At 48.5% G+C, this 25,152-nt stretch overlaps 1 protein-coding gene across 3 annotated transcripts in view; it reads right to left on the bottom strand.

The window, feature by feature from the left end:
- Positions 1-4,496: 4,496 nt before the first annotated feature.
- Positions 4,497-25,152, bottom strand: part of LOC147618820 (fructose-bisphosphate aldolase-lysine N-methyltransferase, chloroplastic-like) — a 64,572-nt gene continuing 43,916 nt past the window's right edge. For 2 of the 3 annotated variants that reach the window (XM_086773892.1, XM_086773891.1), the window contains one exon: positions 4,497-4,723. In XM_086773892.1, the coding sequence (XP_086630018.1) occupies positions 4,554-4,723 (170 nt within the window). In that variant the 3' untranslated portion in view covers positions 4,497-4,553. The remainder of the gene's footprint in view (positions 4,724-25,152) is intronic. The other variant, XR_015261974.1, reaches the window with a different exon arrangement.

Genomic DNA, 25,152 nt, shown 5'->3' on the forward strand with positions numbered 1-25,152 from the left:
CATTTGAAGAGTCTTAGACAAGGGGTTTAGACGGGGGGTAAACACAATCCGTGCGGGGGCTAAGGCCCGCCAGGTGGGCACTAATCTTGTCCTCCATGTGATGCCAATCTGTACAAGCATGTGCATATGCATGCTCCAGACTCCATCGATCACAGTAGAGGTATCTGTAAGAGGGGGGAAGAGGTACCGCAGCAGAGGTATGCATGAACACAAAGAAAAGCACCTCCAGACGAGAGACTACCATCTCCCCATCCTAGCCTCGATGGGCTGAACCTCCAAGCTCCATCCCTAGCGAGAGGCCAAAAATGAGTGAGAATGTCAGTGATGCGGAGATCGTGGAGATGGTAGGAGAGCTCAACTGCCTGACCCTGGATGGCAGCTGCCACTAACTCAAGATCCCACTGTCCCCGGGGCCGCACTGAAGGGGGGAAGAGAAGATCATTGCACCATTATCTGGCGTAGAGGGCCTAGAGTGGTAAAAACCACATACCCAAACAGGGGCTACTGTAGTCCACAGACTGTCCCAGGATCCCTGGGAGCCCCACCTAGGGACTCTATGGGAGAGCCCTCACCGGGGAGGCAACGATGGTCATCTCTACCGGATCGGAGAATCGGTGAATCAAGCGACAGACTGATCCTGTCGGCCACCTCCGCACCAGGTCAACGACTGCTAAGAAGCGACAAGAGTGCTCTGGAGAGGAAGGAAGAGAAAGGGGGGGGGGGGGGGGCGCGCGCTCGGATGATAAAGGCGGGGTGGAGTGTGCTGCAGCGGCGGGTAAAGTCGGTGACGAGATTGGGAGAGGAGGAGGGGGAGGTGGCAACGAGAGAGGGCAGAGGGGCGGAGAGACCGGGGAGGGGTGCTGTTGTGGGGGATCCATCGAAGAGGAAAGCTCAGGGGAGGGCCTTGCCGGGGGCTCAAAGAGGCCAGCCAGCCTCTCAAAACACTAACACTGAGGGGGGGGGGGGGGGGGGTTCTTGACGAGCGATCAGCGCCATACTAGTGGGGCTAGAGGGGCCTGCTCGGGAACTGGAGAGGGCACGTCACCAACGAGAAAGTGCTGAGATAAATGCTCATAACGGCTCTCTGACAAAACCAAATCCTCCTGAGCTCTGCCAGCCTGGCGCGCTCTGCCCTGATGGTCGTCTTGCGGCCCAGGCACGGTCCAACCATTCGCTAGGTCACCCGAAGTCAAGGCCTAGTGCTCTGCTACCTGAGGGCCTGCCCCTCTCTCTACCCCCTGGTGAAGGTCAGCACAAGAACCGGGGGGAGGAACCACAAGAAGCCGTCTCTTGGATTGCTGTCGAGGGCATTCTCTAGCTAAGTGACCCATCTGTCTGCAAATGAAGCATTGGCTTGGGATGCCAGAATACTCCACGCGCTGCTTAATGGGGTCTCCTCGGAGGCTAGGAATAGATATACAATGTGGTACTAACTCGGCGAGGCCACACAGATGCGGAGGAATGGAATCCCAGCTACCCTCGCGAGGGTCGAGGCAACGGTGGGGGGGGGGACTCCATCACTCTCCTGATGGCACCACCAATCACCGGGAGAAGAGGAAGGTACTCCTTCATAAGGCCTAGGTAGCAAACTGTCACTAGGAAGCCCGAAACGCTAGCCAATGGGTCAAACGTAGGATCGAAGCCGTGCTACCACCGTGCAAAGAGGGCCTGCACCGTACACAGTGCAAGGAGACATAGCTACATGACTCAGTCTGACGGCGATGGTGAGTCGAACTCCACCTAGTAGTATCCGCGCCCCACAGGGTGAATATCGATGATCTTTGTAGGCTCGCCAATGAGGCTGGCCTGAAAAAGATGCCTGATCTGTCCACACACAGCGCGGCTACCAACAATTTTGCAGACTAGGGTGGAGGCCCCAAGTGAGGCAACAGTCATGGCAAGAACATGTAGATCTGCTTCAAAGAAGGAAATGCAAGAAACGGCGGCTTCGGTCGGGGATGACGGAGCGACGGCCATGGAGTCCTCCCAAGGGTGAAGACCAGAATGAACCGAAGCTTGCCGAATAAAACTGAAAACCCTAGAAGCCTAGAGGCATCAACCTACATGGGAGGGGAGAGAGGAGAGGAATGAAGAAACAACGAGAGAAAGGAAAGGAGGGGGGGGGGGACAGAGGGAGGCGGAAAAAGAGCGAAAAGGGGGTAGGACTGCGCTGAGACGGGGGCAGGCAGAGAAGCGAAACGAGGGGGGGGGGGGTGACTTGGGAGCGTGTGCACGACGGTTAGTTGGATTTTTACTCAGAATGGCTTCAACCTGTTCTTCAGAGAGTTACTTATGATACACAAAATGGCGATGCTCACATTCTTGTCTACAACACTCTATGGAAAGTCTCTACACTACTTCACTTTCCTCTTACAAAAGGATACTCTACCTCTCTAGCTTTTCTATCGGGTGTTCTTGCTATATTAGGTGTACCTGCTATACCGCCATTGTACATGTACCAACCATTGTACTTGCTACACCATCCCATGTACCTACTGTTCCAGATTTTATACCAGCTCTATCGCTGCTACCCCGACCTGTTTTGGTTGCCCGCGGTGCTACTACCTGACTTGTTCATGATACCTGGGATGGTGCCTAAAGTTGTCTGGACTTTTCTACACTGGTTTTATAGCGGCCCGAGTTTGCATTTCACTGGTGTGATGGATTTATGATATATGTGGAAGTATTATTTGCTTCAGCTGAGTTTTTCTCACACGTATGGCATCTTGAAATATATATACCTAGATGAATCCAAGAACATGCCAAAATTCACCTTATAAGAAAGTGCAATTTATAACCTCATGGTAGTCATCCACAAGACAATAAACCATCAACTCCATCGAGCATAGTACGGACTAGATACTACGACATTCCCACCAACTTCATCAGTGCCCAATAGTGGGTGTAGAACTTGATATCAATATATGCTCCCACACACACACACACACATAAGAGCATACATTCATACAAAGGTCTCTGTACTGAGTTTCTGTCAGAGCTGCAAAGATGCAGGGCAAACTCAGCCCTAATGAAGCCTAGCACTAAGGATCATAACAAATAGAAAGAATTATTACAACAAAAAGGTAGTTGATAGGGCATATGCACCACTAAAGATAGAAAGAATTAACACAATATCAACTCGTGGACAAAAACTTCACAATGTGAAATTTGCATCTTGAAAACCCCTGGTTATGGGGAAGATCAATACCCTCACGGAAAGATGTGGTTTAAACACATTCATGGGATTTTCGAGCTTCTTTTCATTATAGCCTCTATGTATGGTCTAATGATGGTTGCATATCATGGATGTCAATGATGCACTCCTACTCGCCAACAAGGGTGGCTTGCAAAAGCTCTTTAATTTGGCATCAGGCTGGTCTACTACCAAGTGAGGTCACCAAGCCGGGGATGAGGAAGAGGTCAACTTCCAAAAAAAGGCAATTGAGGGTGGCCTCGGTGGGGGTGCATGTAGCAGCTGCTATGGAGTCACTAACCAACTATCAAGCAAAGGGAACAATGCTAACAAAATGCACCCAAAAACACACGAATATGTGTGCAGAAAAAAAAAAGCCAAAAAGACTGGAGAAGAGGGGGAGCAAAGCAACAACGGCGTGCAAAGAGAAGGGGGAAAAGAAGCAGGGAAGAGCGAAGAGAAAAAAGCAGAGGTGAGGGTAGCTAAGGGAGTAGGTGGAGCTTCACGAATGTGGGGGGAAGCAGTCAAGGCGGCATGAAGGAAAACGGAAGGGCTGACAGGCAGCACAAAGGAAGGCGGAAGAGTTGGGTAGCAAGCGAGAGGGCTGGGGGGCTAGGGTGCGGAGAATAAGAGGGATGCGCAGGAACTAAACAGGCGGCGTGCACGCCCGCGGGGGAGAAGGGGGGGGGGGGGGGGGGGGGGCTCGCTAGCCTAAGATACTCCCTCTCTCCCGGTGGGATGCAACTTACACACGAGGCGATTGCAAGAGAGATACCCCACTACAAGTTACATCACCAACAATGCTGCTGGGATCGTGACAGTGACAACAGATGCCAATGAGCTACTAGAAAATTCCATCTCAATATTTTTCACACCTTTACACTTCTTTAGGTGTACACAAGTTCTAGGACAACAGTACGGGGAATTCTCTTTGTAAGGGTGCCTTACTACATAGTAGACGTGTAGCTCATCCAGCTCAAGATGAATGTGATGTCTACCTAAGGTAGAAACAACATGATTTGGTGATAATCAGATCCTCTTTTCTTTCCCTATGGATGAGGCCCCTCACTAGTACATTGTTGTCGGTTGCTCCCCACAGGGCACTGGGCCACATGCATTTACTCCACAAAGTGGGAGATGAAACCACATCAAGAATCCAATTCTACCTTATTTACACTTGGTTTGTTTGTATGCAATAATGGTTTGAAGTTTATATCATTTGATGACAAATCAAGTTGACATGGAATTTAGATCTGTAGTCATTTTCCGTAAGTGCTACATGCAAATGCTTTAGGGACGGGCCATTTCTGGGCATTTGGAGAGAGCGCATGTTTTGAAAAGGAATGCACATACTGACCACTTAACAAAAAATATTGCTTACCAAGATTGCGGCTGCATGGTCCTGAATAAGCGACTCAACCCGGGCCAGAAGCAGCACCATTGCTTGTAACTCTTTGTGCATATCTTTTAAAGGCTGCCGTGCTAGCCGGCCATCCAACTCCGAAGCTTCTCTCGCCATGCCAACAAGCTCTGCACACACACCATTTACACCCACACAACAAAGTTTATCTTCTCACGCTCTCTCCATGCCAACAAGCTCTACACGCACACCATTCAAAAATGCAGAAGTATGTTCTCTTGTTCCATGATGAGATATGCCATAGACAAAATTGTATCAGAGGCCCATTGGGTCTTTAGTAGTCGCTCTCTCTCTCTCTCTCTCTCTCTCTCTCTCTCTCTCTCTCTCTCTCACCTTCCAGTTCCAGTTTCATTTTCTAGGTGCTAGTAGTATCATCTTTATTTTTCATTTTCTGGGTTTTTTTTTTTATCCAGACATTGTATCAGATCCACCATGATGTAACTTTTGGTCTCATAGGTCATTATGGCCTTTTGAAGACGTTAATATAACATTTCATTTCATTTCATTTCATTTCACCCGGAGATCATGCTCCAAGGTATTTTTGCCTCGCCATCGCCTATGTATCACATATTACACCACCATTACGGTATTGGTTGGAGCTAGCCAGATCTGCATTGCATTCTTGTATACCCTACGCATATAGGTTGCATACTGAGACTCTAGCAGTAGTGCTCCATCCATCACACCCCCCCCCACTAGCTCAGTACTTTCATACTTTATTTCATGTTCGCCCTGTTCGCCCTGTTCACGCCTCTGTGCGTAGCCGCCACCTTCGCTCTGTGCGTAGCCGCTGCCTTCGCCCCTCTCAGCCTTCTGTTCGCCCTATTTGTGCCTCCCTCCCTCCCTCCCTCCCTCCCTCCCTCCCTCTCTCTCTCTCTCTCTCTCTCTCTCTCTCTCTCTCTCTCTCTCTCTCTCTCTCTCTCTCTCTCTCTCTCGCCTTCGCTTCACTACTGTTCGCCGTTGTTCGCGCCCCTTCTCGCCACCGCCTTCTGTTCGCCCTGTTCGTGCCTCTATGCGTAGCCACCGCCTTCGCCCCTGCTCGCCGCCCCCTCTCTGGCCTGGGCTGGCTCTGTTCTGTCTGGACCTGCTATACTATTCTGTTCGCCTCGCTGCCCTGCTTGCGCTATGCTGGGCCGTCTCCCAGTCCACTAGTCCCTCTGCCTTCTGTTTGCCCTATTCGCGCCTCTGTGCGTAGCTGCCACCTATGCCCCTGAGTTGAGTAGATGGGCAAAGAGAGAGGGCATACGTGCATCAGGGCAGGCAGGGTTCAGGAGAGGTTTCTCCACTCTTGACACTCAGAGCTATTATTGAGGAGGGCAGATTATGGCAGGAGGATTTATTGTTGCTTTGTGGATTTCCGCAAAGCTTTTGACACAGTACCGAGAGCCAGACTAAGTTGTTTTTAGCTTTTCTTACACAGACATTGTATCAGATCCACCAATTGTTGTAACCTTTTTGGTCTCATACGTCATTTTGGTGATGGGGAGAAAAACCAGAATTAGGGTTTAGAGTTCATTCATGGGAGACATACACAGAGAAGCAAGGGAGAGGGAGAGAGAGAGAGTTGTGGGGATAAGTCAACTCATGAAAAGCATGAGTGTGTGACTCCCCTATCACACATGTATATTGCACTAGTACACATAGTGCACTTAGTACATTAAAAGTACTAAGTGTACTATGTACTATAACTTATGGGCTTGTACACACTATAAGGGTGGGCATAACGCCTTTACCCCAACAACCTCCCACTTAAAGGCAAAGTGCCCTTAAATGAAGGAAAAGAAAAAAATCAGCATGTACATGATAATATACAAGGCCATATCAAGGCTGAAACTGGCCTCATCCAATGCCCATCAAGTGTCTGCAATGAGCAAACCGCTCCGGAGGCAAACTCTTCGTCAACAGATCAGCCGGGTTGTCATCCGTATGAATCTTAACAAGCTGAATTTGCTTGTTTTCTATCACCTCTCTGTTGAAGTGATACTTCACATCCACATGCTTCGTCTTTGCATGAAAGACAGGGTTCTTTGCCAACTGAATGGCACTCTGACTGTCACAATGCAACAATGGAATATCCCCTGTATAACCCAAATCAACCACTAACCGAGATAGCCATAATGCCTCCTTGCAAGCCTCTGTGGCTGCAATATACTCGGCCTCTGTAGTAGATAAGGCAGTGCACTTCTGCATCCTGGATATCCATGACACAGCACCTCCTGTGAATGTAAACACATAACCGGTAGTAGACTTTCGGTTATCTGGATGACCGGCATAATCCGAATCCGTGTAACCATGCACTAATGCATCCTGTTTGCCAAAGCAAATGCACAAATCCTGTGTGCCCTTCAGGTATCTCATGACACCTTTCACTGCTTCCCAATGCTTCTTGCCAGGGTTGGCCATGTATCTAGAAACCACTCCCACTGCAAATGCAATGTCCGGCCTAGTAGCAACCATGGCATACATGAGACTGCCACAAGCTGAAGCATACGGAATTTTGGCCATATCAGCCCTGTCACTATCCGACTGTGGGCTGTCCATAGCACTGAGTTTCACATATGGAGGCAAAGGAGTACTAGCTTTCTTCCCCCCGTCCATATTGAACCTCTGCAAAACTTTGCCAATGTATTCCTTCTGAGACAAATACAACACATGCTGATTTCTGTCCCGAAGTATCCGCATACCCAAGATGTGATTTGCATCACCCAAATCCTTCATATCAAAGGTTTGATGCAGCCTCTGCTTCAAGGCATCCATCTCTTTACGAGATTTCCCGGCAATCAACATATCATCAACATACAAAATGAGAATCAATAGACTGCCATCCAAAGCTTTCTTGGTGTACAAGCAGTGATCTATGTCACTTCTCCTGAATTTCTGAGATTTCATGAATGTATCAAATTTATGATACCATTCTCTTGGTGCCTGTTTGAGCCCATAAAGACTCTTTTTCAGCTTGCATACAAGCTTCTCCTTTCCACTCACTGCATAACCCTCTGGCTGCTGCATATATATCTCCTCATGGAGATCACCGTGAAGAAAAGCAGTCTTCACATCCATCTGAATCAAGTCCAGATCATCATGCGCAACCAAAGCCAACACAGCTCTAAGTGTGGTCATTTTGACCACTGGAGAGAAGATCTCCTCAAAGTCCACACCATATTCCTGCTTGAAGCCCTTAGCCACTAACCTGGCTTTGTATCTTGGCTTTGCATCTGGTGCAACTTTGAGCCTGTAAACCCACTTGCATGGCAAAACCTTCTTGCCTGCAGGCAAAGGCACCAACTTCCAAGTTCCATTTTTGTGCAGAGAATCCATCTCTGACTTCATGGCACGCTCCCAAAGAGCCTTGTCTGCCCTCTGTAAAGCCTCTTTGTAACATGAGGGCTCCCCACAGTCAGTGAGCATCAAGTAGTCAACCCCTGGAACAAACCTGTCAGGGGCTCTGGAGGGTCTAGTGGACCTCCGTACCCAATGACCATCATTTGTAGGTTGCTGTCCAGCCTGCATATCACCCATTGGTGGCTCCTGTTCCATGCCATAAGGCTGAAATATCATGCCCGGTATCTCCTCCAACTGTGGTATATCCATAGGGATATCTTCTGCCATCTCTGGCTGTCCATTTGGACCATTTTCAGCACCATTTAAGGGCTGGTTTTCCTGCTGTAATGGCTGATTTACAGCCCTTTGTTGTTGTCCATGATGTCCATCATCATCAAAGATGACTCTGCTAGGCTCCTGTTGCCTTGCAGGCTCCTTATACATGCATGTTTCATCAAAAATGACATCATTGCTGCGTATAATCTTTCTATTTATGGGATCCCAAAGTCTATACCCCATTTCACCTCTGTCACCATATCCTAGGAATATGCATTTGTGAGACTTAGGATCAAGTTTGGTGCGCATTTCCCTGCGTATGTGCACGTACGCAACGCAACCAAACACTCTCAAGTGCTTGTATGACGGAGGCTTCCCTGTCCATACTTCTTCTGGCACTTTCCCACCAAGCCTCGTGTTAGGTGACCTGTTTATAAGGTGAACAGCTGTCATAACAGCTTCAGCCCAAAAACCATGAGGTAATGCAGCATGTGACAACATAGAACGGACCTTCTCCTGTATGGTCCTGTTCATCCTCTCTGCTGTCCCGTTTTGTGGAGGATCATAAGGAGTAGAGAGCTCCCTCTTGATGCCTTTAGCATCACAAAAGTCCTGAAACTGTTTGGACGTATACTCTCCACCATTGTCGGAACGCAAAGCCTTCAGTGTTTTGCCAGTTTGATTCTCAACATGAGCAACAAACTTCTGAAACACTGAGAATGTATCACTCTTCAAACGAAGAGGATAAACCCACACCTTGCGTGTGGCATCATCTATAAAAGACACAAAATATTTTGCCCCTCCCAAAGAAAGCTGAGGCATCTCACATACATCTGTATGCACAAGCTCTAACTGAGCATCTTTCTGTCCAAGAGCTTTCTTGTGGGGGCACTGTAGTTGCCTACCATATATACAATGCTCACAAAACTGAAAACTTGAAAACTTTAGAGAAGGCAAGTAACCCAAACGAGACAATTGCTCCATTCCTTTGACACTCATGTGTCCCAACCGGCTATGCCACATAGAGATTTCCGGCAGCTCGGTTGCATTTACATTAGCATGGTGACAAACACCTGCATGCATAAAGTAAAGAGTGTCCACCTTAGAGCCTCTGGCAACAACCAGTGAGCCCTTACTAATTTTCCACTTTCCACTACCAAATGTGGTAACATAATCAGCATCATCAAGCTGTCCAGTAGAAAGCAGATTCTTCTTGATCTCAGGCACATGCCTGACATCATGGAGCATAAGTTGTGAGCCATCTGAAAATACAAGCCTCACATCACCTCTGCCAAGAATTTTGCATGCATGGTTATCACCCAAATAAACAACTCCTTCATTGCCAGCAGTATACCTGACAAACAAGTCTCTGCAACCTGTGACATGAAAGGAGGCACCTGAATCAATGATCCATGAGTGCATACCATGACCACCTGTAAGAAGTGAATGGGCATCAAGTGAAGACGTAAAGAGGACCTCATCCTCACTGCCACCTGCATGTGACACATTGATTTCTTCGATCTTGACTCCACTTTTGCCCTTTGGCTTTACATCTTTGGCTTCATCCTTCTCTTTGTCTTTGCCTTTTCCCTTTTCCTTTTGATCATTTTTCCATTTGTAGCATTGCTTTTTGATGTGTCCCTTCTTGCCACAATAATGGCATTCCAAATCCTTTTTGGAGCGAGACTTGCTCCTTCCCCTTTCTTGGCTTTTCCCCCTTTGCTGGGATCTCCCACGTGCATTCATTGCATTGGACTTTCCAACAGAGTTGTTTTTCCTGTTCATCTCTTCTTGAAGAAGAGCACCCTCAACATCTGCATATGACAGCATAGCATTCGAATTGCTAGTGGCTGTCCTGAATGTGTCCCAACTCTCTGGCAAAGTGCATAACAAAAAAGTGGCTTTGAACTCATCGTCCATTGCCAACTTTTGATTTATAACTTGGCTGACAATACCATTAAACTCATTGAGATGGGCTGTCATAGACGCCCCTTCCTTCATCTGAAGACCTATGAGTTTCTTCAACCAATACACTTTGCTTGAGGCACTTTGTTGGGCATACAAGTCCTGCAATCTCTGCCACATTCCCCAAGCTGTCTTCTCTTCACGAATGCTGAAAAGTAATGAGTCTGACACAGAAAACATGATAGTAGATCTTGCCAGCTCATCCATATCTTCCCACTCTTCAGCTGTAAGAGAAGCGGGCATCACACCCCTTTCTTTGATAGGCTTGTGCTGCTTTTTCTGGAGCAACACATTGTAGCACTGGGTTTGCCAAATATCATAATTCTGCGAGCCTTCAAGCTTCTTGATGTGAAGCAATGAAGAGCTCTCACCTGTGGTTGCCATAGCAATATGCAACCTTTAATGCCTGACTCCCTGCAAAATGTGCAAACACTGCACCCAAGATGTGCAAACACTGCACCCAAAGCACACAAAGTGCTCACAAATGTTCTCCCAAGCTTTATCTCCCACTGCGGAAGCAAGAATGCAACTTTTCTCCCACTTTATGTGATGAAAACACCAAAATCTGGTTGCTGCAGATTTTGGACAGCACCTCAAATGTGCTCTTTTGCCCTTCCAAAGTACTGTACAGCAGTACCAAGTGCTCACCAATGATGTACCAAACCTGTCCCGGCAATTTCAGCAGCTGAAATTGAACCTTTTGGTCACTCAAAATAGTGTACAGCCATGCCAAAACATGCACAAAGCTGTGCCAAATCTGTACCAGCAGGTACAGTAGCAATAAATGCTCTCCTGGCTGTCCAAATGAGTGAAAATCAGACTTTTACAGTCCTGTACACTGCATAAAACAGTCCCGAACAGAAATTGGGCAAAAGCCCCTTGACTGCAAGCTGATTTCTGAGGATTCAAGGCATAAATGTCTTGCCTGCTGCTTTGCCAAGCTCAACAAGCATACAAACTTGAAAAGCCCCTTGATTTGAGATCAATTTCTGATCATGCATGGTACATTGACGCACATGAAGGCATTCAGAGTGTTCACGATGCTTCCCCCTGGCCACATATACATCAAATACATGAAAGCCCCTTGATTTACAGGCACATTGAGTGCTTGTAAGGCCTCAACACATTATCCACAGCATCAAATGCGATTGCCTGCATGCAAATCAACCAAATCGGCACAAAAGCCCCTTGATTTGCACTGCAATTTGCTGCAATTTTGCCCAAATGTGCGATTTTTCACATCATACAGCATGTATGAGTGCTTAATTGCACAATTACATCAAAAACCCCAAATTTCGACATCCAATTTCCTGCAAATTGATCCTGATTTGACCAATTTCTTGCAAATTTATCCTGATTGTGACCAATGTCACCCAATTTTGCTCAAAAATTGAGCAATTGGACACCTGTACCTGCTCAATTGCTTGAATTGATAAGAAATTCGCAAAAAATTGAAGGCAAATACCTCTGAAATTTTTGATTTTTCTGATTTGCAGGCGAATTTGGTGCTGATGCTACTGAAAATGTGTGCAGATGAACTGCAGCTGGTTGGAGCTTCTAGAGATTCCAAAAAAAAATTGCAGAGTGAAAGCTCAATTAAGTAGGCCTCTGGACGAGGAAGCCACTGACTTGGACCTGTCGCTTGGCATCAAAACCAAGAACACGGATGAAGGCGTCCAGTTGATGTCGGTGATGTGGTGCTTGTTGCAGACAGCTGCGTTGATGGCAAGGTTGAGCAGAGAAGGCGGATCAGGTCGCCGGAATGACATATATGCACTCACACACCCCTGCCCACGATTACGCTGGCAGCTGTGCCCTTCCGCCTTGTGCTGCTGCCGTCGTGCTTCTGCGTGAAGACGTGCTAATTAGCGTGGTGGAAAACGAGCACGTCTTCACGTACGCCGATGATCCTGCCAGCCCGGCCTACCCTCTCGCCCAGAAGCTGCGCCAGGTTCTCGCCGACCAAGCTTCGCTTGCGTATCTTTACGCCATCGCTCATTGATTCGCACGCTTATGAGCGCAACCTGCAGTTTAGCCTGTGTTGCTTTCGCCTCTTTTGCTGCCTTCGTTCACGCCCAGCCTGCGACCTTCACGTGTTCACGTAGAGCTTGATGATGCTGATGATACGACTCCTTGCTACCATCCAGGAGAAGAGGAAGGGAGGGATCACTAAGGGCTCTGATACCAGTTGATGGGGAGAAAAACCAGAATTAGGGTTTAGAGTTCATTCATGGGAGACATACACAGAGAAGCAAGGGAGAGGGAGAGAGAGAGAGTTGTGGGGATAAGTCAACTCATGAAAAGCATGAGTGTGTGACTCCCCTATCACACATGTATATTGCACTAGTACACATAGTGCACTTAGTACATTAAAAGTACTAAGTGTACTATGTACTATAACTTATGGGCTTGTACACACTATAAGGGTGGGCATAACGCCTTTACCCCAACATTTGGCCTTCTGAAGACGTTAATATATCATTTCATTCTCTCTCTCTCTCTCTCTCTATATATATATATATATATATATATCCATGTCTCTCCTGTATAGAGCTGCCATAGGTCTTGTCTCAAGACTCTGTTCCTCTCACTATGAGAGACGGATATGTGGTGCATCCCTGTCATACTGGAATGGTGGTAGATGATCCATGTCTAGGCCATGCTGTGAGAGCCAATGTGTGACCTATGCATACCATGATCCTCTGTCTCCTGCCTCAGCCAGCTGTCTACATGCCTCAAAAGCTCTATATGACAATCTGTCCTATGGCATCTCTCTCAATCTGTCTAGCAGGCATATAGTGTGGAATATGGCCTCTATCATCATAGAAGGCATAGCAAACTCTGCTCGGATAATGTCATGAGGTACTGACGGTTTGCTGCATATCATGCGTGCCATCATGAGGGCCTGTGGTCTCTCTATCTGTGTCCACCAATGGGTAGCAAGGCCTGGCGCCCATACCGCTGCTCCATACATCAGTGCCGGTGTGACTAATGTGTCAAATAGCCACCCCTTCGTCCGAGGCTCCTGAAAAATGTGCCTGGTGGCACTGTCTCTCTAGCATAGCCAATGCTGCATATCCCCGTGTCAATCTAGCTCTAGCTGCTGAACCCATGGTGAAGCGCGTGGCTACTGCAGAGAAGGTAACCCCTAGGTACACGTATGATGTCACCACGTCCACCTGGCGTCCTGCGAGAGTGGATGTCAGCTGACTCCTGCCCTGTCTCGATGTATGAAAGACCATAACCTTGGTTTTCCCAAGGTTCACAGTAAGACCCCTCTGTGTGCAGAAATCATCGAGTGCATGTAGATGCTGTTGTAGACCTCCTGGAGACTCAAACACTAATACAATATCATCAGCATAAAGCATAATATGTACTGAGGTACCTACTTGATCAACTCCATCTCCGCCTCCCCGTGTAATGAAGTCAGCCACCTCATCAATGTATAACCCAAATAGCGTGGGGGAAAGTGGGCATCCTTGCTTCACACCAATGGTGCAAGCAATAGTCTCGGAGGACACTGGACCAGACAGAGGACATTATGGGGACCACTTACTAGAGTTGGGAGCCAGGCATCGTCTCGTTATTTATAACGGGATGCTATAGTGGCTGGGATCAGGAGGGCTGACATGCTTCCCACATGATGGTCATACACGGACCGGAGGCACGGTGGTAGACTACATTATGGGGTCTTTGGAGACATCACAGCTTGTCACCTCATTCTCCATCCCACCTCGTCCTATTGGGGCAGATCATACATACTTGGCATTTTCACTAGCCAGATCACCAGTATCACCAGCCCCCCACATACCGACGCCACACACTACCATCTACTTCACACATGACATGGCAGATATATACACTGGCAGAGTAGAGGATGGGCTCCTACTCATGGATCCCCTAGCACCTATGGATACCATTACAGCCCAGCTGGCATCACTCCTACACAGAACTGCATTACAGAGCTTCCCACATCGTGTCCACTCAAGAGAGCCTACCAGATCTGGGACTATGCCCCAGAACAGATGGTATGATGACGAGTGCAGAATCCTATACTAACGGCCCCGCATACAGAGAGCCTTGGGAGCCATCACAGAGCACTCGAGGAGAGAGATGAGGAGACTTACTCGCCGCAAAAGGCGGACCTTCGCAAAGATACACGAGCTAGAAATCTTCCATTTCTTCGTGAGTAGAGATAGCCGTATATCATGGCGGCACTTCAGAGAGCCTCGGACACCGACAGCCATTGCAGACCAACAGCCATGGCACACATATGCAGAGGGCCTATACCACGCCCCACAGGAGCCACCTATACCTCAGCCACAGGAGCCTCGACCTACCACAGCTAGCTTCTTTACCCACTCGATGGTAAAGGAAGCTATCTGCCGCCTACAGCATGGACGGGCCGCCAACCATATGGGCCTAAAGGGTGAGCATCTCATATATGCAGTAGATTCTTTGGCTCCTTTTCTTGCACACCTGTTCAATAGGGCACTAGCAGAGGGTTTGCCTATGGAGTGGACGATGCACACCATTGTGCCGATCCACAAAACAGGGGATATGCTCGATCCGAGCAACTACAGGATGGTTATGGTTGGCCACGTGTTGGCCAAACTCTATGGTGCAGTGTTGGAGCAAGAGCTTAGCTTATATGTTGAGCGAGCAGGTTTACGCTCATCAGGGCAGGCAGGCTTCAGGAGAGCTTTCTCTACCACTGACCATGTATTCACTTTGAGATGTATGATTGATCAGGCCAGAGTGACGAAGAGAAAGCTCTATTGCTGCTTTGTGGATTTCCGCAAGGCATTTGACACAATACCACGAGAGAGGCTCTTTCAGCGCCTACAGTCTCTTGGCATACCAGCAGATATGACATGGGACATCTATGCATTATATGAGCAGGTTTTTGGGCGAGTCAGATGCCCAGGAGGTATGTCCAAGACTATTGCTAGCACCATTGGTGTGAAGCAAGGATGCCCACTTTCCCCCACGTTGTTTGGGTTATACATTGATGAGGTGGCTGACTTCATTACACGGGGAGGCGGAGATGGAGTTGATCTAGCAGTTACCTCAGTACATATTATGCTTTATGCTGATGATATTGTATTAGTGTTTGAGTCTCCACGAGGTCTACAGCAACATCTACATGCACTCGATGATTCCTGCACACAGAGGGTTCTTAGTGTGAACCTTGGGAAAACAAAGGTTATGGTCTTTCATACATCGAGACAGGGCAGGAGTCAGCTGACATTCACTCTCGCAAGGGGTTACCTTCTCTGCAGCAGCCACACGGTTCACCATGGGTTCAACAGCCAGAGCTAGATTGACACGGGGATATGCAGCATTGGCTATGCTAGAGAGACAGTGCCACCAGGCGCATTTTCAGGAGCCCCGGACGAAGGGGTGGCTATTTGACACATTAGTCACACCGGCACTGATGTATGGAGCAGCGGTATGGGCGCCAGGCCTTCCTACCCATTGGTGGACACAAATAGAGAGACCACAGGCCCTCATGATGGCACGCATGATACGCAGCAAACCGTTAGTACCTCATGACATTATCCTAGCAGAGTTTGTTGCGCCTCCTATGATGGTAGAGGCCATATTCCAGAATATATGCCTGCTAGACAGATTCAGAGAGATGCCACAGGGCAGATTGTCATACAGAGCTTTTGAGGCATCTAGACAGCTGGCTGAGGCAGGAGACAGAGGATCATGGTATGCACAGGTCACACATTGGTTCTCACAGCATGGCCTAGACATGGATCATCTACCACCATTCCAGTATGACAGGGATGCACCACATATCCGTCTCTCTCATAGTGAGAGGAACAGAGTATTGAGACAAGACCTATGGCAGCTCTGTACACGAGAGACATGGATATGGCCTACACAGCCTCTTCCACCGAAGATGCTGTACTACAGAGATCACTTCATGAGTATCACTCATGATGGATTTATAGAGGCCTAGATACATGGAGGGCTTTTTACCACACGGCTCCAGAGTAGCTATTGGTTAGCTTAGAGTCTCATCACATCGATTGGAGATCGAGACTGGCAGAGCAGCACGGATCTCCCGAGAGGAGAGGATATGCAGATTGTGCAAAGAGGAGGTGGAGAGTGAGGAGCATTATGTATGCAGATGCAGAGCATATACAGCCATCAGAGAGAGATATCCCATTTTATTCAGAGAACCACATTCCCTACGCCAGCTCTTTGAGGCAGTAGACCAGCGCATACTGGGGAGATTCATTCTAGACATACAGCGTCACAGAGAGACATCATTACAGGCTCAGACAGCTCCAAAGGGGGGACGACAGACACAGATTACTACATTTTTTCAGAGATCCACCCCACTCCCAGCCACTACACAGCAGGGAATTACTCTCCAGAGAGTAGACACTCAATGCCCGCAGGAGACACAGGACACCTGGCTTTTGGACACCACGCCCCTATCAGAGAGAGATGACAGAGATCAAAGCTGAGTTTCACGGAGAGGGTGCGGAGCGACTGGCTCGCTTCCGAGACCTAGGCATGTTCTTCAGGGAGCTGTGGACACCCTCATTGATGTATACCATTTTATACCCCCAGTATGGCACAGGATGGAGCTAGCTAGGTTGCATATCATGATTGTATACTCCATGCATATAGCTTTGCATTCTCCTAGTAGTAGAGCTCCATCCCCTCCCCCACTCATTGTACTTATTGCACACCCAGATTCAGCTTTTTAGCTCAGTACTTTTCCATTTTTTTGGGATGACAGAGAATACCCAACACAGGTACACTGATTTTTCTCATAGGCCGAGTTCGGTCTTTTGGAAGACGTTAATAAAATCTCTCTCTCTCTCTCTCTCTCTCTCTCTCTCTCTCTCTCTCACGCCCCACCCTTCCTCAGGCCCCCAAGGTAGCAACATAACTCTCTCTCTCTCTCTCTCTCTCTCTCCTCCCTGCCTGTGGGAATCGCTGCAGAGTAATCTCGAGGAATGGCTCCGAGTCTCCAAGAGTAGCTCAAGGCCCTCGAGACGGCAATGAAGGTACTAATCAAGGAGAACAAGAAGACATCCGATTCCAACCTCAATGAGGTGGAGAACAAACTACACCGGCACATCATGGCCCTCGAAGCATGGGCCACGGACCTTGAACAAGAGAACATGGCACTCAAGCAGGAGGTGAGTGCATTGAAAGTGACACTCGTATCCCTCAAGAACACCGAGAAGGAAGAAGGGGAGATCAATGACAACACTCTCACTGCCATCAAAGAAGAGATCTCCAAGGAGATCACAAAGGACATGGAGGAAAAACTCGAAGCCAAGCAGTCAAGATGGGTTGAGGTGGTGAAGAAGAACATCTGTAAAGAAGTGAGGGAGGAGACTCAAAGGAAAGAACACCAAATCATTCACACCACCATTGAGGAGGAGAAGATGAGGCATGCCCACTGCCTCAACATTCGAGTCACAGGTATAGCCGAGACACCCGACTCCACTCCCGAGAAAGATGGACAGCTTCTATGCATTAAGCTCGGCTACAAGGAAGAGGACCTTCCCCCTTCACCAAAGCATGGAGAGCTGGGAAAGACTCAACACGCAAGCGAGCCCTCATCCTACAGTTTGCAGGAGAGATGGAGAGGGTCACCTTCATGAGGAAGAGGGTGATTCTACAAGGATTACAGGGAGATCCCATCTATTTGGATGACGACCTTACAAGGATGCAAATAGAACACAGGAAAACATGCATGCCGAGAGTCCTACAGGCCCGGAAACACGACAACAGAGCATTCTATCGCGATGGTCGTGTCATCATCGATGGCAAGGCCACCGATTAGCGCCAAGCGGCCTATGGGACATCAGCTATGGAGGATCCAGATTCACAAATACAAATAGCAGTTTGGAACTGCAATGGAGCACTTTGGACACATTCTAGGAGGATGGAGGAGGTCATGGAGGGACGGGACATCATACTACTTACAGAGACGCACCAGAGCCCAGAGAGGGGGCTACCCAAAGTAGAGGGCTATCAGTGGGAGTTTACATACAGAGGGACCACACGGTAGAGCACATCGAGAGGATCTGGAGGTATAGCGGCACTCTTCAAGCGAGAGCTACAGGAGCGCCTACAAGTGGTAGCACGTGACCAGGAGGCTAGATACATGTGTATTAGACTGCAGCTCTCAGCAGACAGGGTAATATACATTGCTCTATGCTACTTCTCTCCTAGAGGATCGAGATATGCCATGATAGCAGAGGATGGGAGTAGAGGTGAGGAGGAGGACACAAGGCCATTGGGAGAGTCACCATATGCGGCCCTTTCAGATGAGATCATACACTACTCCAACCTGGGGAAAGTCCTCCTTATGGGGGACTTCAATGCACGGACACAGAGCCGACAGTGCGACATTTATGATTTCGAGCACCCCGAGGTGATGCACACACTAGAGGTGGAGGACACGGGATTTTCAAGGTGACAGAGGACATGGGGCCGGATAACACCAGATATGGTCATCACTTACTTGAGCTCGGAGCGCGACACCATCTTGTTATTTATAACGGCATAAGACAGTGGCAGGATTCAGGAGCACTAACATGCTTTCCACGATCAGGGGGGGTATCACAGTGGACTACATCATGGGGTCCATGGAGACCACACAGGCAATGACATCTTTCACAATCCCCCCGTCCTATTGGTGCGGATCACACGTACCTCTTACTTCACACCAGCACCCACACAGCCCACACAGGCATCGCATACAACTTTCTACTTCACCCATGACTTGGCAGACATATATCAGCATCATGTATATGACGGGCTATTCCAGATGGATCCCCTGTCACCTCTAGACACACTCACCACCCCGCTCTCATCTCTACTACATACGGCCGCCACCGGCAACTTCCCCCATCATACACACATTGCGCACACAGATAGATCTGGGAGCATGCCCCAGAATCCGTGGTATGATGATGAGTGCACAGAGCTATATAGACACCTCCGTGCCTAGAGAGCACTGGGGACCATTACACAGAGACAAGCCAGCCGACAGATGAGGATCCTCACATGCCGTAAGAGGCGTGCATATGAGGAGGCAGAGTACTGGGATATATACCACCTACTCATGAGCAGAGATGCAGCCACTGCATGGCGCAGGATGAGAGAGCCTCGCCCTCGTACCCCGATTGAGGATCCACACACATGGCACACATATGCAAAGAGCCTCTACCGTATCCCTTAGCAGCCGCCCATACCAAAGCCACAGGAATCCCGCCCTACCACCTCTACTTTCTTTACCGCCTCGATGGTAGAGAGAGCTATCCGTTGGTTACAACATGGGAAATCGGCTGACCACACGGGTATACAGAGTGAGCATCTTATTTATGCAGCTGACACACTGGGACCCTTTCTTGCTCACCTCTTTAATAGGGCACTACTGGAGGGCCTACCAGCTGACTGGACTATGCACATCATCGTGCCTCTCCACAGAGCGGGAGACATGCTAGACCCCAGCAACTACAGGACAATCATGATTGGTCATACATTGGCAAAACTTTATGGTGCAGTGCTAGAGGCAGACTTGCGCTCATATGCAGAGAAGGAGGGGCTGCGAGCACCAGGGCAGGCTGGATTCCGACGAGCTTTCTCCACTATTGACCATATATTCACTCTGAGATGTCTGATTGACCAGGCTAGGGCACGGGAGAAGAGATTATACTGCTGCTCTGTGGATTTCCGCAAAGCATTTGACACGGTGCCACGAGAGAGACTCTTCCAGCGCCTACAATCATTGGGGATCCCATCAGAGATGGTTTGAGGCATCTATGCTTTATATGAGCAGGTCTTCGGGCGCATACGATGCCCCAGGGGGCTATCTGATGTTATTGCTAGCACCATAGGTGTGAAGCAAGGATGCCCACTCTCTCCTACACTATTTGGGCTATACATCGATGAGGTGGCTGACTTCATTGGTCACGGTGGTGGGGACGGGGTAGACATCTCAAGTACCACAGTCCACATTATGCTATATGCAGATGATATTATTCTGGTCTCTGAGTCGCAGATGGGACTACAGCACCATCTCCATGCACTCGATGACTTCTGCACACAGAGGGGGCTTACAATGAACCTTGGGAAAACCAAGGCCATGATTTTCCACACCTCAGGGCCGGTTCCACGACAAGCCATCTTCACACTAGCAGGAGGACAGGTAGAGGTGGTAGACTCATATGTGTACCTGGGGATTACATTTACGACTCCGCCAGAAAAATTTACTGAGGTAGAGGCAGCCAGGGATAGACTCACACGAGGGTATGCAGCTCTGGCCATGCTAGAGAGAGAGTGTCACCAGGCACACTTCCAGGAGCCCCGCACGAAGGGGTGGTTGTTTGACACACTAGTCAACCGTGCTTTGATGTATGCTGCAACAGTATGGGCACCTGGGCTCCCCACCTCCACATGGTCTCAGATAGAGAGGCCTCACATTCTCATGCTCTCACGGATGATCCGCAGCAAGCCCTCAGTCCCACATGACATTGTCCAGAAGGAGTTTGTTGCACCTCCTATGCTAGTAGAGGCCCTCTTCGAGACGATCTGCTTCATACAGAGGATCACAGATATGCCATCAGATCGACTCTCACATAGAGCTTTTGAGGTGTCCACGCAGCTCGCAGAGAGTGGAGATAGGAGATCATGGTATTCACAAATGATACAATGGCTCACTCAGCATGGTCTTGACATAGATCACTTGCCACCTTTCCAGTATGATATACATGCACCACACATCCAGCTCTTTCACACTGAGAGGAACAGAGTCCTTCGGCAGGATTTATGGCAGCGATACACTCAAGAGACTTGGATTACACCCCGTCAGCCTCTACCGCCGAAGATGCTATACTACAGAGATCAGTTTATGCGTATCTCAGCGGATGGATTCATACAGAGACCTGGATACATAGATGTGTACATGCCTCACAGTGCCCGAGTGGTGATTGGCCAGCTCAGAGTGTCATCACACCAGCTTGAGATTGAGGCAGGTAGGGCAGCACGGATCCCCAGAGCAGAGAGGATATGCAAACTATGCCAGGAGGAGGTTGAGAGTGAGAAACACATTACGTATGCAGATGCACAGCATATAGTGTCATTAGAGAGAGATATAACACCATCTTCAGTGGACATCCCTTACTCCGCCAGATCATGGAGTCCGCAGACCAACGTAGATTTAGCCAGTTCTTGCTAGAGAGACAGCGCCACAGAGAGACACTACTACGGACTCATACCACAGGGAGAGGTGGGCGAGAGCTCCAGCTCACTGATTTCTTCCAGAGATCTATCCCAGTGCCTACCCTAACACAGGAGGGGGTTACACTTCAGCGCGCTGCGGACCTCCGAGCCAGACAGAGACCGAGAGCACCAGGCTACCAGACTCCCAGACTACATCAGAGGGAGATCACAAAGATATGGGCTCAACATCAGCACCATATCCAGGAGCGGCTAGCTCACTTACACTCACACCCGGAGATCATGCTCCGAGGTATTTTTGCCTCGCCATCGCCTATGTATCACATATTACACCCCCATTATGGTAGTGGTTGGAGCTAGACAGATCTGCATTGCATTCTTGTATACCCTGCGCATATAGGATGCATACTGAGCCTCTAGCAATAGTGCTCCATCCATCACACCCCCCCACTAGCTCAGTACTTTCATAGGTTATTTCATGTTCATTTTGTCCTTTTTTTTCCTGGACATCCAGAAGACATTGACAGTTGTACATTGATTTGTCTCATAGGTCGAGTTCGGCCTCTAGTAGACGTTAATACAGCTTTATATATATATATATATATATATATATATATATATATATATATATATATATATATATATATATATATATATATGATGCAGTGATACCTCTCCTCTTATATGCCAACGACATGGTGCTGATTTAAGATTCGGTGGCTGGATTGCAGCGTCATCTAGAGGCTTTGCAGGCCTTTTGTGAGCAACAGGATCACACGGTAAATCTGGGTAATGGTTTTTAACACATCCAGGCCAGCAGTGAAAGCCATGAGGAGTGCCAGGAGTTTTGTTTACAGGGGTGGCACAGTGGAGATTGTGGACTTATATGTTGATCTTGGAGTCACATTCACGGGACCCATTTTCAACAAGAAACCAGCTGCCTCAGCCCACCTCATGAGGGCATATGCAGCCACCTAGAGAGAGAGTGTTTTCAGGCCCATTTTCAGGAGCCCAGTATGAAAGGGTGGCTCTTTGACACTCTGGTGACACCAACAACTATGTATGGAGCAGCATTTTGGGAACCAGATCTCGGGCGGATGGAGTGGAGTAAGGTGGAAAGGCTGCAGGTCTTGATGTACTCCAGGATTATCAGAAGCAAACCATCAGAACCACACTAGGTTGTCAAAGCAGAGTTTGGAGCTTTCCCCTTGGTAGTAGAGGCTCTCTTCCAGCCAGTGACATATATACAGCGGATGTACAGCCTGAGCCATGATAGACTCCCAACTTGAGTCATCACGGAGACTCGCAATAGATGGTCAGCCCACTTCATGGTATGCTAGGGTGTCGAGATGGTTTCCAGACCGCCTTCCACCCTTCAACTATAGCTTGGATGCCCCCCTCTTGCCTCTCACATGTCAGGAGATTAACCGCCTCATACGAGCTGAACTCTCCCGACTGGAGACCCATATCACATGGCAGGCACCCGAGCATCTTGGGACCAAGATGCAACTCTACAGAGAGGTTTTCCTGCAGCTCACAACCATGGCTTCATTCAGAAGCCTGGGTACCTATTCCGTCACATGCCATGAGGATAGCTATTGGGCAGATCCGGGTCTCTTCACACAGGCTTAGAGGGGAGACGGGGAGAGCTGAGGGCATTGATAGAGTGGACCACATGCACACTTTGTTCACTGGAGGTGGAGACTGAGGAGCACTATGTTTGCAGATGCCCGGCGTATTATGAGATACATGGGAGAATCCACTGTCTGTTCAAAGAGGGTTTTGGGCCATTATCGAGAGTAGTTGACTATTCGGATCAGCGTTGTCTTGGGCTCTACCTTCTGGAGTTGCGCACTATATAAGTGAGTCTTGGGTTATGGCTTACTCCTACCATGGACATTGCGGTCAGTCTTGCCAACGGCCCTATGGGTAGGCACTGGTGGTATGGGACACCAGGGCTGACCAGCATGGACTCGTGGGAGTGGAACCTTAGCCCTTGGCTCAGGGGAGGTTTGCAGATAAAACCTACGGTTGGGTGGTGAGCTTGCGTGTACCCCTTTTTATTTGGTTTCTCTAATCTTGTTTATGCCTGTGTAATAGGTGATCCTTGGGAGCAGTCCCTCACATCAGTGGTTTCTTGAACTCTTCCTACAAGAGCTCAGCGACACTGAGAGTCAATACTCAAAAATCCTCGCCCCCAATACTCCTCTCAATTTTACAATCACCAGTTTTTTCCAGCCTAGAGGGGTGGATAGGGAGGCACCAGAGCCCACCCCAGTAAATACCGGAGCCCATATCACAATCCCCCCTTGCAACAGGCCCATGGGAGTCACATCAAATCGGGCGTGCACACTCCACAGAGCTAGATGCCCTCGTCCCGTCAGACACCCGCCATCCCCAGCTCATCAGCCCCAAATTCAGGAGATCCTTGCCTGTCAACACGCAGCCTCATTCTCACAGCACACTATCAACATCTCTAAACTTCTTGTATCACCAATGATGGACATCATGGATGAACCCTTGCCCGGCATACAGGATTGATTGACCATTTTTATTCAATTCTCCCATATCCCATCACTTATTGTACCCTATACATAGCACAATAGGATCTAGATTTTTCATCTTGTATAGTCTCAGAGTTTGAGATCTTAGCTTTCAGTTTTCAGTTTTAGTTTACTGTTCCTTTTTCTTTTTTCATCCATGACAAGATTTCATGGAAACTGTATATACATCATTTTGGTCTCCTAAACCCTTGGGTCTTTTGAAGACACTAGGATGAGATATATCATGGAAACATTGTAGCACTTCGATCTCATAGGCCAATTTGGCCTTTTGTAGACGTTTAATATAACTTTCTTTCTTTGCCATGAGGGGTTTGGCCCACTTTCTAGGATCACTGACCATCCAGAAAAATGCTGCCTAGGTCTCTTCCTGCTCGAGCTCTACAAACACAGGGACACATTCTTGAGAGAGCTTAGGCCACAGCCACAACCCCCCTGCCCCCGCAGCCAACCATCACCAGCTTCTTCCGGGCCCAAAAGGAGGACACCCATGTTAAAATATTGCATCTTCTTTTACAGTCGTGGAGGTCCTGTTGGCCTGTTTTCTACAGCCGACTTGCTTCATGCACAAGTATATAAGAGTTGCTCTCTTTTATTCATTCAATCATCTTACATTGCCCTATTTACTGGCTCTTCTACTCTGTAACCTCAAGCTAATAAAGTTCTTGTTCTTGCTTGCAATCTTTCTCTCTCTCTCATTTTTATTTGCTTCCGCTTGTGCACATTCTTTCATGGTATCATACGCTTAGGCTCCGGCTGTTGCACAAAATCTGCTCTCTGTCTCTCTCCTTCTTGAACTATGCCTTTTCTGCTTCCTTAGATTCTCCTGGCTGTAGATACTTCAATAGTGGCTGCGTTTTCTTCATTAGCTGCGTTTTTTGATCTACAAGCCCTCCTAGTGCTGTCGGCCAGCCCCCAGGCTGTGTTTTCTTCTACAGAGGCAAGTGGAGGAGTTCTCGCTGCAAATTCAATAAGGGAATCACTTTTGTGGCAGGTTCTTGAAGGATATTTTTTGCCTGACAAGTGCACATCAGCTCTTCTCCGTCCAAAATCCCCTCCCCCTTCCGGTAGGAGGATCCCGGTGGTCTGATTTGGGTTTCTTTTGCTGCTGTCCAGCCTGCATCTTCAGAGGGGGCTACTAGTCCCTAGTTGGATCCCCCCTGCACGAACAAGGAGGACAAGCTCAGTGG

The sequence above is a fragment of the Cibotium barometz genome, chromosome 34 (assembly GCF_041138505.1).
Source record: "Cibotium barometz isolate CiBa-2024 chromosome 34, ASM4113850v1, whole genome shotgun sequence".
In the NCBI taxonomy this organism is placed as follows: domain Eukaryota; kingdom Viridiplantae; phylum Streptophyta; class Polypodiopsida; order Cyatheales; family Cibotiaceae; genus Cibotium; species Cibotium barometz.